Source organism: Hypanus sabinus, assembly GCF_030144855.1.
Source record: "Hypanus sabinus isolate sHypSab1 chromosome X1 unlocalized genomic scaffold, sHypSab1.hap1 SUPER_X1_unloc_2, whole genome shotgun sequence".
Lineage (NCBI taxonomy): Eukaryota > Metazoa > Chordata > Chondrichthyes > Myliobatiformes > Dasyatidae > Hypanus > Hypanus sabinus.
This window is the reverse complement of record NW_026778968.1, coordinates 423,209-436,313: the sequence shown is the minus strand read 5'-3', so window position 1 is coordinate 436,313 and position 13,105 is coordinate 423,209. Positions and strand designations below refer to the sequence as shown.

General features: G+C 42.4%; 1 protein-coding gene across 1 annotated transcript; it reads right to left on the bottom strand.

The window, feature by feature from the left end:
- Positions 1-1,969: 1,969 nt before the first annotated feature.
- Positions 1,970-3,056, bottom strand: LOC132385636 (endonuclease domain-containing 1 protein-like). The gene has a single exon (XM_059957821.1). It carries the CDS (start codon positions 3,054-3,056, stop codon positions 2,406-2,408), a length of 651 nt encoding a protein of 216 aa, XP_059813804.1. The 3' UTR covers positions 1,970-2,405.
- Positions 3,057-13,105: the final 10,049 nt, after the last annotated feature.

Below are 13,105 nucleotides of genomic sequence, written 5' to 3'. Positions count from 1 at the left end.
GAGGTGAATCTGTGGAATTCATCGGCACAGGTGCCTGTGGAAGCCAAGTTACTGGGCGCATTTAAAGCAGAAGTCAACAGTTTCTTGATTGGTAAGTGAGTTGAAGGTTACAGAGAGAAGGTGGGACAATGGGAATGAGTAAAGATCAGCCATGACTGAATGGCGGAGCATACTTGATGGGCCAAATGGCCTATTTCCACTCTAAATCATGGTTTTATGGTGTCCTGGCCTTTTCTGCGTGTGACAGCTTTGATCCCCGAGACCGCCAAAGATCATTTGCAGACATTAACACAAGAGATATATATTGTAGAATTTTTATTTGATAAAGAATCACACAATGGATTACAAACTTCACTATTAATGATCTGTGATCTCTCTGATTTTCGTTGTGTTACACTGAATGTCCAGCTATTGCTGAATTGCTCATGAGGCAGACATTAATTAGCAAAATTTATTGGCAATTGATTGACAAAATTATCTTCAGTATATCTGTAAATATATGCAAACAGGGTAACCCAAAGCACATGCAAACTGCATTAAAGATGTGTTCAAGAAGTATCCGATGATTAAGTCCATTTATGTTACTTGGATTGCATACAAACCAACAAATCAAATCTGTAAAGCAAAAAACATAAGATCTACAGGAGGAAGTCACTTTCCAATGGACGTCATGCATAGATTTTCATCAATGCTTACAAAGTTTAAAATCATTAATAAGATTTTTTTGTTAATTGCAAGACAGGAGCCGCTATTTCTGATTCCTGTGGTTTTTCTCAAATTCCTTCCTAAAGCAAAAGGGATTTGCTTCCAAACTCTTCAACCATCTGAGGTGAAAGAGGCACTGTTGTGCTTTTTTCACCACACGGCTGGTGATGTGTCTGCCGAGGAACTTGAAGCTGTTCACCCTCTCAGCCCCAGATCCATTGATGTCAATAAGGGTTAGCCTGTCTCCCTCCTGTAATCCACAACCAGCTCCTTTGTTTTTGTGACACTGAGGGAGAGGTTGTTTTCCTGACACCACTGTGTCAGGGTGATGACTTCTCTGTAAATTGCCTCGTTATTATTTGAGATAAGGCAAATCAATGTGGTATTGTCAGCAAATTTAGTCAGCAGATTGGAGCTGTGGGTGGCGACATAGTCATAGATATCCAGAGATTAAAGGCGGGGGCTTAGGACACAACCCTGAGAGGCACCTTTGTTGAGGGACAAAAGGGCAGAGGTGAAGGAGCCCACTCTTACCGCCTGTTGGCATTCTGACAGGAAGTCCAGGATCCAACTGCACAAGGCTGAAGTCTCCCAGCTTCTTGTCAAGCCTGGAGAGAATTATGGTGTTGAATGCTGAACTTTAGTCCAAGGACAGCATTCTCATATAAGCATACGTAGGTAATTTCTAAGTAAGAACATATTCGGCACAGCGTTGTGGGCCGAAGGGCCTGTATTGTACTGTAGGTTTTCTATGTTCCTGTGTTTCTCCATATGTGTAAAAACAGTGTGTAGAACTGAGGCTATTGCATCATCTGTCGATTGGTTCTGTCAGTAGAAAAAGAATGGGGTTGAAGGGTTAATGCATCAAACGGAATGTTGGCCTTTATTGCTAGAGGGATTGAAATCAAGAGCAGGGAGGTCATGCTGCAACTATACAGGGTACAGGTGAGGCCGCACCTGGAGTACTGTGTGCAGTTCTAGTCTCCATACTTGAGGAAGGATATACTGGCTTTGGAGACAGTGCAGAGGAAGTTCACCAGGTTGATTCCAGGGATGAAGGGGTTAACCTGTGAGGAGAAATTGAGTCACCTGGGACTATACTCTGGACTTCAGAAGAACGAGAGGGGATCTTATAGAAACATACAAAATTTTGAAAGGGATAGATAAGATAGAAGTAGAAAAGTTAGTTTCATTGGTAGGTGAGACTAGAACTAGGGGGCATTGCCTCAAGATTCAGAGGAGAAGATTTAGGATGGAGATGAGGAGAAACTGTTTTTCCCAGAGAGTGACGAATCTGTGGAATTCTCTGCCCAGGGAAGCAGTTGAGGCTTCTTCACTAAATATATTTAAGATATAGTTAGATAAATTTTTACATAGTAAGGGAATTAGGGTTATGGGGAAAGGCAGGTAGATGGAGCTGAGTTTATGGACAGATTAGCCATGATCTTATTGAATGGCGGGGCAGGCTCGATGGGCTGGATAGCCTACTCCTGATCCTATTTCTTATGTTCTTATGATGGAATAGCAGAGAAGGTTCAATGGTCTGAATGGCCTATTTCTACTCCAAGGACTGAAAAAGGAATATGTTAGGAGAGAAGGGTGGATCATGGGAAAAAGGGAAGAAGGGACACATGAGGCAGGTGAAGAGAAGGGGGTAAGGGGGAATGCAAAAGGAGAGAGGGTGAAGGGACAAGCAACTGTTACTTGCTGTTTGACTTGCGTGGGAAAACACGCTGCTGATTTATTTGCTGACTCGGTCTCTTCCTTTTTGAACCAGCGTTCCGTAATTCTTCTAGCAAAGCGATCACCACTCGGTCGTTCTCCGCTTCATCAGTTTGATTTGTTCCCCTGCACTGGTTAAAGATCCTCACGTTCAGTGTACGTTGCAGTTGCCGTACTGATATCCTTGTTCCTTTCTTACCGGACAGCAACTCTTTCATGTATGCAACGGAGAAGTCCACCTTGGTATTCACTGGGGTTACTGGGGTTGAACTAAGCATACCCGGCATTCCTGATGAGGTACAGCAAGCAGCTGACCAGATCAGCCCAGGCACCACAACCCTATTCTTCATTTTCCCCCCTGTGTAATTAGCAGAGCCCGTAACCACGTACATCTCTCTGCTATTGTTGTTGCATTTGTCCGCCAATTTTTTAATGTAATACTCCGCGTTATGAAACCATAGCTGATTATCATTACCAATCATAGGGATTGCATTAGTGAGGGTACAGCTGGCTTTCTGACTACATTCATTGAAGTCAAACGGGTACAGATGACCTCGGTGATAACTTGACTTAGCGTAATCTGAATTCACCGCTTGTTTTTGACTGAAGTGTTTCTCACTTCTTCTCATTTCAGGTCCGTCAGTCGGATCATCAATCTAAAACCAGCAGAAATTAGTCCAAAGTAAATATTCACTATTTATAAAATTAGCTAAGAGAGGTCTCAATCAACTTCAATTCATCAAGCAAGGATACTCATGACTAGTGGTTAACAAAGTCTGATTGTAACCTGTGCAAAGATCAGTTCTGACCCTCTGTGTGACAGTTACTAGTTTTGTAGTAGTTCCCGTTAGTGGAGGACTCAGTAACCAGTGGTACAAGACGGAGATGAGGAGATGGAGATGATTATGGCAATAAGGGCCAATGATGGGTAACTCGTTGCCCATAGGAACAGGCCCTTCAATCAGGCCCTTCGAAAAGAATTCTGTGTCATCAGGGAGAGAAAGTTGCAGAGATATGTGGAAAGAAGAAAAGTCAGAGTGTAAGGGTGCTCAGTATCACCGACACTAAGACAAACCTCTAGAGCAGGGTCCTAACTGGTTGTGTCTTGGTCTGATATGGTAATTCGAATTGCAGAGAGTAGTGGACTCTGAACAGTACTGTAGTCACTTTATGCATTGCACCACCACAAAAACTTCACAAGATATATGAGTTACGATAAAACTGATTGTGATATGGGTCTCTATCGTGGACTGAGAGTGGGAAGGGGACAGTGAGAGACGAATTCATGGTTGGGAAAAGGAGAAGGGAGAGGGGAGCACCAGAGAGACATTTTGTACTGATCAATAAGCCAATTGTTTGTCATCAAATTACCTTTTCTGGTGTCTTAAGGCTGAGTATGTTTGCACCCGCACCACTCCTGCCCAGCACTCCTTCTCTCCACCCGTCCCCTACCCCTCCCGCAATGCTCCACCCTCACTGTTCCTAGTATCCTTTGCTCCTGTCAGACTTGCAAACTGGCTCTCTGTTTTTATTGTGAGTGCTGTTTATCTGATGCTTTGTGCCTATGACACTGCTGCAAGAAAGTTTTTTTAAATTTCACCTGTCTGTACATGTACTCATGTAGACGACTATAGACTCAATACTGAAAATCACGTAACTACAGATGCTGAAAATCTGAGGTAAAAATGGAATATCCTGGAAATATTCAAAAAGTAAGGTTCAAAAAGTAATCTGGGAAATTATAGGCCGGTAAGTAGGTAAGTTATTGGAAGGAGTACTAAGAGATAGAATCTACAAGTATTTGGAGGACAGGGACTTATTAGGGAGAGTCAACATGGCTTTGTGTGTGGTAGGTCATGTTTAACAAATCTATTAGAGTTTTTCGAGGAGGTTACCAGGAAAGTGGATGAAGGGAAGGCAGCAATGTTGTCTACATGGACTTCAGTAAGGCCTTTGATAAGGTCCCGCATGGGAGGTTAGTTAGGAAGATTCAGTCACTAGGTATACATGGTGAGATAGTACATTGGATTAGACAATGGCTCAATGGGAGAAGTCAGAGAGTGGTAGTGGAGGATTGCTTCTCTGAGTGGAGGCCTGTGACTAGTGGTGTGCCACAGGGATCAGTACTAGGTCCATTGTAATTTGTCATCTATATCAATGATCTGGATGATAATGTGGTAAATTGGATCAGCAAATTTGCTGATGATACAAAGACTGGAGGTGTAGTGGACAGTGAGGAAGGTTTTCAAAGCTTGCAGAGGGATCTGGACCAGCTGGAAAAATGGGCTGAAAAATGGCAGATGGAGTTTAATACAAACAACTGTGAGGTATTGCACTTCGGAAGGACAAACCAAGGTAGAACATACCAGGTAAACGGTAGGACACTGAGGAGTGCAGTAGAACAGAGGGATATAGGAATACAGATACAAAATTCCCTAAAAGTAGCGTCACAGGTAGATAAGGTTGTAAAGAGAGCTTTTGGTACACTGGCCTTTATAAATCAAAGTATTGAGTATAAGAGTTGGAATGTAATGGCGAGGTTGTATAAGGCATTGGTGAGGCCGAATTTCAAGTATTGTGTACAGTTTTGGTCACCAAATTACAGGAAGGATATTAATAAGGTTGAAAGGGTGCAGAGAATGTTTACAAGGATGTTGCCGGGACTTGAGAAACTGAGTTACAGAGAAAGGTTGAATAGGCTAGGACTTTATTCCCTGGAGCGTAGAAGAATGAGGGGAGACTTGATAGAGGTGTATAAAATTATGATGGGTATAGATAGAATGAATGCAATCAGGCTTTTTCCACTGAGGCTAGGGGGGAGAAAAAAACAAAAGTTTAAAGGAAACATTAGGGGGGGGTGGGCTTCTTCACGCAGAGAGTGGTGGGAGTGTGGAATGAGCTGCCAGATGAAGTTGTAAATACTGGCTCACTTTTAACATTTAAGAAAAACTTGGACAGGTACATGGATGAGAGGTGTATGGAGGGATATGAGCCAGGTGCAGGTCAGTGGGACTAGGCAGAAAAATGGTTCGGCACAGCCAAGAAGGGCCAAAAGACCCGTTTCTGTGCTGTAATGTTCTATGGTTCTATCGTTCTATTCAGAACGATATGTCATGTTGTTATATTCTATGCCATTTAAAGCAAAATTGGATAGGTATATGGACAGGAAAGGAATAGAGGGTTATGGGCTGAGTGCAGGTCAGTGGGATTAGGTGAGAGTAAGTGTTCGGCACAGACTAGAAGGGCTGAGATGGCCTGTTTCTGTGCTGTAATTGTTATATGGTTATATGGTTATCTGTTTACATTTGGGGAATGGTTTTGATGGGATAATTCTCTAGACTTGTTAGGTGGAATAGTCTGCTCCTGCACTGTAACATTCCACGTTCCTCAGCATTTTCAGAGGGGACAGTTTGTATTGAGAAGGTGTCCATAATGTAGCCACTGGATGCACAGGGTTATGCCATTCAGCCCCTCAATCCTGTCATAAAATTCAGTAAGCCTATGGGTATTCTTTCATTTCTGTGTTATTTTCCTGCATGAATCCAATATCCATGACTTCCCTTAATATGTACAAATATGTCACTCTTAGAGTATTTCAAACACTGACACTGAATGTACATTGCTCTCAATTCCAATACCTGCAGTTTCCTGTCTCCAATCTGTTCATAGTTCGACCAATTTGTAAACAGTTCCTTTACACACACTAATACATACAAACTTACACTCACATACAAAGCATTTCACACTCATTCTTTCACTCGCACACACACTCATACCAACTCTCCTCTCTCGCTCTCTTTCAGATACACACACACGCACACTTTCTCTCTCACACACATACACATACAAATACATTCTCTCTCTCTCACTCTCTCTCACACACACACACACACACACACACATACACGAATTATAACTTTTAAAATTGTAAATTGTAATGTGACAGAATTTAACCTAAGTGATCCCAGGTTTGGATAGAGGCTTACAAGGAATATGTGTTTTATATCAAAGTGTATGTTTACGGCAGAAATATTTTGGCAGCAGAGAAAAACAGGACAGAGCTGTCATGGGGGAAGAAACCTCTAAAGACAAATGGAGAATAAATACCAGAAACTAGAGACAGATGCAGATAAGGAAGGATTGTTACGGGATGGAACAAACTAATTACTGGTCTCTGTTAAAGTATAAGAGTGGTTCGATTTGAGCTATAAGATTAAAGCTTCCTACCAACTTAACATATGGAGATAGACGTTCCTTGCAAGCAATAAATGCGCATATAGTTTGATCCACTCTGAATTTGTTGAAGTTTGTTACTGTAAATTAGAAGACTTAGCTGATTGGTAGATGACAGAATTTGGCAGTTCCTCCAAGACTCGCCTGTCCAGGTGTGGCAGCAACTCTGAGAATCCCAAGGATGGGACTGTCTAGGACAAAACTCCTTGGAATTAGCAATCACAAAAAGAAAGAGAGTTACTTTCACTTCTGCAGATTTTCCCTCTCAGCAGCCAGTCTTCAGCTCTGTCTTCCTTTTGCCCTACACACTGTGATCAATGCTATGGTCTTGTGTGGATCAGCTTCTCTCACTATGATTCCGATGCATTTGGCATGACAACAGAAACTTTGAGGAATAAAAATAGTGAATAATTCATGTCAACCCGGCATCTGGGTTATGTGGAAAAAGGTGAGCAAACAAATTGGATGGTTTCGTGTAGGAAACACTTACACAGGTTGGCCTAGTGTCGGCGATACCTGAAATTTTACTGAGAAAGGAAATTTGGTAATCTATCCAATAATGAAAAGGTGTCAGAACTAAATACTGAAATGTATTAAACTCTACAGAGCACTGATGTGAAAATTGTTAAGTTGGTGGAATATTGGTAAATGTAAATGAAACAATAAAAAGATAAAGTAAAAGGTGGGGCAGGGTGAAACTTTTGCTGATCCAGAAAGAAAAACTTACTGATTTGTAGACGCAGTGGAATTTGGATTTGACTTACTGGATGTATCGGTTTCAGTTCCAGTGTGAAAAACTGGTTATTGAAAAGAATAAACAGGAGGAACCAGTCCAGTAGCTGAGGGCAAAATGGAGGAGCTGAAGAAACAAGTGCAGTGACTTAAAGATGACTATGAATATGATACAAGAAATCGGTAAATGAAAAGTAACACAACACTGGAGATCGTACAAACCCTTTAAAACAGATGCAAAAGCTGCAGAGCCAACTTGCTGCACAGAGAGGAGTAATATGTGCTTTTGGATCTGGAAGAGGAGAGCAGGAATATGAATTGGAGTGATTGCGCCCCCCCCCCCTCCCATATTTACTATCGGAGAGGGTGGAGCTGGGACAGAAACTCAAAACCAAAATACAACATACAATACTCTGGTCGGGCCACGGCAGATGGAGAATATTGCTGAGGATATACATTCCTGGGGAAGATTTTAGAGAGCTGTTTCAAGAGAGCAATGCACAATCTGCTCTCTAGTAATGTTTAATTATGCATGATGAAAAACTTCCAACATTTCTTTATTTTAAAGTATTAAAATAACTTATTTCCTCAGTTTTGTCTGATTGTAACTGAAATTACAACTGAAACTCCTGTTAATTGTTTAACCCTTAGAAATTTTCTGAAATGGTTTAAAGTGTGATTGGTTGGAGCATGAGAGAGAGAGAGAAAGAGAGAGACAGAGAGGGAGAGGGAGAGGGGTAAAAAGCAAAGCAATTGATATTGGGAAGTTCAAATTAATCTTGTGCTTTAGACCAGAGTGAAATAATTTATTCTGGACTGAATTTGCTTTTGTGATTTAAAAACGTGTTAATATGTCAGGACCCCTATGCAGCAGTTTTCCCCCTCCATGGTTCTTTGTAAAATGTGCAAAACCTGAGAATTCACTGTTTATTTAAGTTTTGCAGTTATTTGTGAAGGTTCTGAAGGAAGAAATGTAACGCATAGATTTCTGTTCTGTCTTGCCTGTGGTTTTTGGGTTGTGTTTATTTGTTTTCCATGTGATTGATTTAGGGAAACTGATTACACACTGGCCATGTGAAATCTAGCTTAGGAAGATGGAAAGTTGTGCATCTGTATTCCATCTGTATTCTATGTCCACATTTTTGAAGGAAATGGGATTTGGGGAAATTGTTCATTGGTAGACAGTTAAATTGGGAATTTGAAGTTAACAATTTTGCAAAGTTTGGAATATTTGGGAACAATCCTAAAAGCTGCTTCACTAACAAGACTGCTTTCTTTTATAAGATAATAAAAGCTGTTACTCAATACTTTTGACATGTTGATTTTGAGTTTGATGCAATCAGTGTTTTGGCATGTAAATTGCAAATGGAGGAAGGTAAGAGTTGAGTCCTGGGGACTCAACTCTAATACAGTCCATGGTTGACCTGCTGTTGACTTCCCCAAGCAAGGGAGCTGGTGAGCAGGACTCCGTCACCTTTTACGTGAACTAAGAAAGACCATGAAGTATCAAAGTAGAAATGCAGTTTATATGACCAGAAGTTAATTGTCTTGGACAAACCATATCCTTGCAATTGATTAAGACTCGGATTGAAGAAATACTTCGCTGCAGAAGAAATCTGTAGACAGTGCATGATTTGAGCTTTATAGAAACGGGGAAAACAAGGGTTCATACCCTGGCGTCAGTTGGCCCCTTTGTACACTTACAGATGGATTTTACTGATTTGTCTCTATGGGAAGGGTCTAACTATGTATTAGTCATTATAGATCTCTTCAAACGATGGGTTGAAGCATTTCCTTGTTGAATGAACTGTTACAGTGGCAAAATGTTTGTTAAAGGGAATAATCTTGCGATTTGGGATCACCTGGACACAATCTAGGGACAATGGTACCTATTTCACTGGTAAAGTCATTAAATTAATATGCAAGTCCTTACAGGTGGATCAACATTTCCATTGTAGCTACTATCCTCAATCAGCGGGCCTAGTGAAAAGGATGAAATGAATAATTAAAACAAATTTAGCAAAATGTGTGAGAAAACGGGACTGAAATGGAAACAGGTTCTGTTTTTAGTTCTGATGACTTTTCAAGCCGCTGCTAATAGAACCATTGGCTTGTCCCTACACTAAATCACTGTGGAATAGCCCTTGCATATCATCGGATATGGCACAGGGAGTTAAGCAGATGGATGTAAATAACCTGGATTCTGAGCCATTGCATTACTCAAAAAAAACATTATCAAATATCATCTACAAGTAAAGGAAGCCCAGCAACCAGCAGCAGACGATGTCCCACAACACTGAGCCCAGATATTCCGTGATGATGCAAATGTTTGAAAAAACTTATTATTTGGAACTGTGATTTGAAGGACCATTTCAGGTGCTGCTGGTTACAAATACAACATCAAGTTAAGAGAAAAGCCGTCGCCAGTTCATGCCTCTGACTGTAAGAAAATGCATAATGATGTAAAAAACACAGAGTCCTAATGAGAGCGATTGGATTAGCACGTGTCCTTTCTTTGACAGATGTAACTGCCTTGAGCGCTTTCTTACGAATGACTTACGAACATACAAACACGACCAATATCTCAAGCTGCTGGGTTTGGTGTCCCTTTTACCCGTACCCTTTAGTGAAACAGAGATGAAATGTTACTTGATTTGGTCCAAGCCTTCTACCCTGGAAAAGTTTGGTACATGATAGGACTCAGAAACACAGACTCCCTTGCTCCCATTTTTGGTGCAAGAATGTCACTGGGGGAAGATGAGGATATTAATTTGGAAACAAGTGGTTTGGAGGATGGTATATACGTCCATATGGCATTGGAAAAAGTTAACAAGTGAAACTGCGCATACTCTCGATCAAATTAGCAATATCTAAATTGTCGGCAGAATCGGCAGTGGTCTGTACAGTAGCATTGCAAACCGAAGGCTGTGTTTTCTCCAACAAAGGAGGCAAGTGTGCCCTGATTGAACAAGAATGTTATATTTATATACCAGATGAATCTGAAGACATAACTTACTTTCTGTTTCAAATCCAAGAGGCCACCAAAGAGTGGGAGATCAATTTCACAATTATAACTCTGTAGGAAGGGGATGGTGGGGGACTACTCTACTTTATGGTATAATCATTGGTACAATAATAATAGAGTTATTTATAGTATAGTAGGACTAAGAAGGAGAGGATATTAAAAATGCGTATTTGGCAATGCAGACTAGAAAAATACTTAACTGAAGTTCTGAGACTATCATTATAGTAAAGTTTTATATCACTTTGATTACACTTTGAGTACTCATACCTAACAGTTGTGTATTGAAGATAATTGTGTTATCGTGAAATGGCAAAAGAGGGGAAATGTGGAAATACATTATATCTGTAACCCTGAAGTCTTTACCAATTTATAACTTCTGTAAAATGCAATGTGACAAATTTGAACCTGAGTGATTTCAGAGTGCTTTGCTAGTTTGGATAGAGGTTTACGAGAAGTCTGTATGTGTTTTATATCAAGATGTATGTTTATGGCAGGAACGTTTTGACAACAGAGTAAAACCGGACAGAGCTGTCATGGGGGAAGAAGCCTCTAAAGGCCAGTAGACTGATTGGAGAATAGATGCCAGGAACCAGAGCCGTTTCCAGGTAAGAAAGAAATGTTATGGAATGGAACAAACTAATTAATGGTCCCTGTAAAAGTGGTTTGTTTTGAGCTACCAACTTAATGTAGGGACGTAAACTTACCTTGTAAGTAAATAATAAATGAGCCTATCATTTGATCCACTCTGAATTTTTGTAGTTGTTTGCTGTATATTGGAAAACCTCACTGAACAGTACACAACACTCACACTAATACACTCTCTGTCACACATACATGCACAAATACACACTCACACTCACAAACACATGCACGCATGTGCACATATATATACACACACCCTCTCTCTCTCACACACACACGCGCGCGCGCGCGGAGGATGTCTCCATATTTCCTGACTCAACTTGTCTCAGATCAATAATGAGATCTTCTCAAAGTTCACCATATATTATCTTGAGATACATTTTCTTGCAATTAGTGACAGGGAAAAAAGAAATACAATAGAATTTTATGAATAAGGAATGACAAACAACCAATGTACAAAAGAAGTCAAACTGTACAGCTACAAATAATACTGAGAACATGAGTGGTAAAGAGTTCTTGAACATGAGTCTTTAGGTTGTGGAACCAGTTCAGAGTTGAGGTGAATGAAGTTATCCACTCTGGTTCAGGAGCCTGATGGTTAAAGCTATTCCTGAACCTGGTGGTGAGGGACCTAACGCTGCAGTACCTCCTGTCCATGGTAGCAGTGTGAAAAGAGCATGGCATGGTGGGAGTTCTGGATGATGAATGCTGTTTTCTCGAGGCAGCAATCCATGTAAGTGTACTCAAAGCTAGGGAGGGCTTTGCCTGTGATAGACTAGATTGGATCCACCACTCTCAGTACTCTTTCCAATCCTGGCCATTGGTGTTTGCATACCAGATCATGATGCAAACAGGATAATATACACACTCCATCTATAGAGGTTTGTCAGATAATTAGATATCATGTCATGTCATGCTGAATCTGCACAGGTGAGGTTTAGGGTGGAAATAGGGTGAAATGAGCAGAGAGCTTTGAGAATTTCCTAGTGAAGGAATGGAGGGTAATAGTGACTGGACAGCCAACTGATGGGGATAGAGGGTTATAGGGACTGGCCTGCCCTCTAATAGGGATGCAGGGGTAATAGTGACTGGACAGCCACCAGATGGGGATGTGGGGTTACAGGGTCCGGACAGACACCTGATGGGGATGTGGGGTTACAGGGTCCAGACAGCCACCTGATGGGGGATGTGGGGTTACAGGGTCCGGACAGCCACCTGATGGGGATGTGGGGTTACAGGGTCCGGACAGACACCTGATGGGGATGTGGGGTTACAGGGTCCGGAGAGCTACCTGATGGGGATGTGGGGTTACAGGGTCCGGACAGACACCTGATGGGGATGTGGGGTTACAGGGTCCGGACAGACACCTGATGGGGATGTGGGGTTACAGGGTCCGGACAGCCACCTGATGGGGATGTGGGGTTACAGGGTCCGGACAGACACCTGATGGGGATGTGGGGTTACAGGGTCCGGAGAGCTACCCGATGGGGATGTGGGGTTACAGGGTCCGGACAGACACCTGATGGGGATGTGGGGTTACAGGGTCCGGACAGACACCTGATGGGGATGTGGGGTTACAGGGTCCGGACAGCCACCTGATGGGGATGTGGGGTTACAGGGTCCGGACAGACACCTGATGGGGATGTGGGGTTACAGGGTCCGGAGAGCTACCTGATGGGGATGTGGGGTTACAGGGTCCGGACAGACACCTGATGGGGATGTGGGGTTACAGGGTCCGGACAGACACCTGATGGGGATGTGGGGTTACAGGGTCCGGACAGCCACCTGATGGGGATGTGGGGTTACAGGGTCCGGACAGACACCTGATGGGGATGTGGGGTTACAGGGTCCGGACAGACACATGATGGGGATGTGGGGTTACAGGGTCCAGACAGCCACCTGATGGGGATGTGGGGTTACACGGTCCGGACAGACACCTGATGGGGATGTGGGGTTACAGGGTCCAGACAGCCACCTGATGGGGATGTGGGGTTACAGGGTCCGGACAGACACCTGATGGGGATGAGGGGTTACAGGGTCCGGAGA

Excerpts from the sequence above, each read along its gene's own strand:
- LOC132385636 (XM_059957821.1), bottom strand. The coding sequence starts at position 3,056 with ATGAGAAGAAGTGAGAAACACTTCAGTCAAAAACAAGCGGTGAATTCA.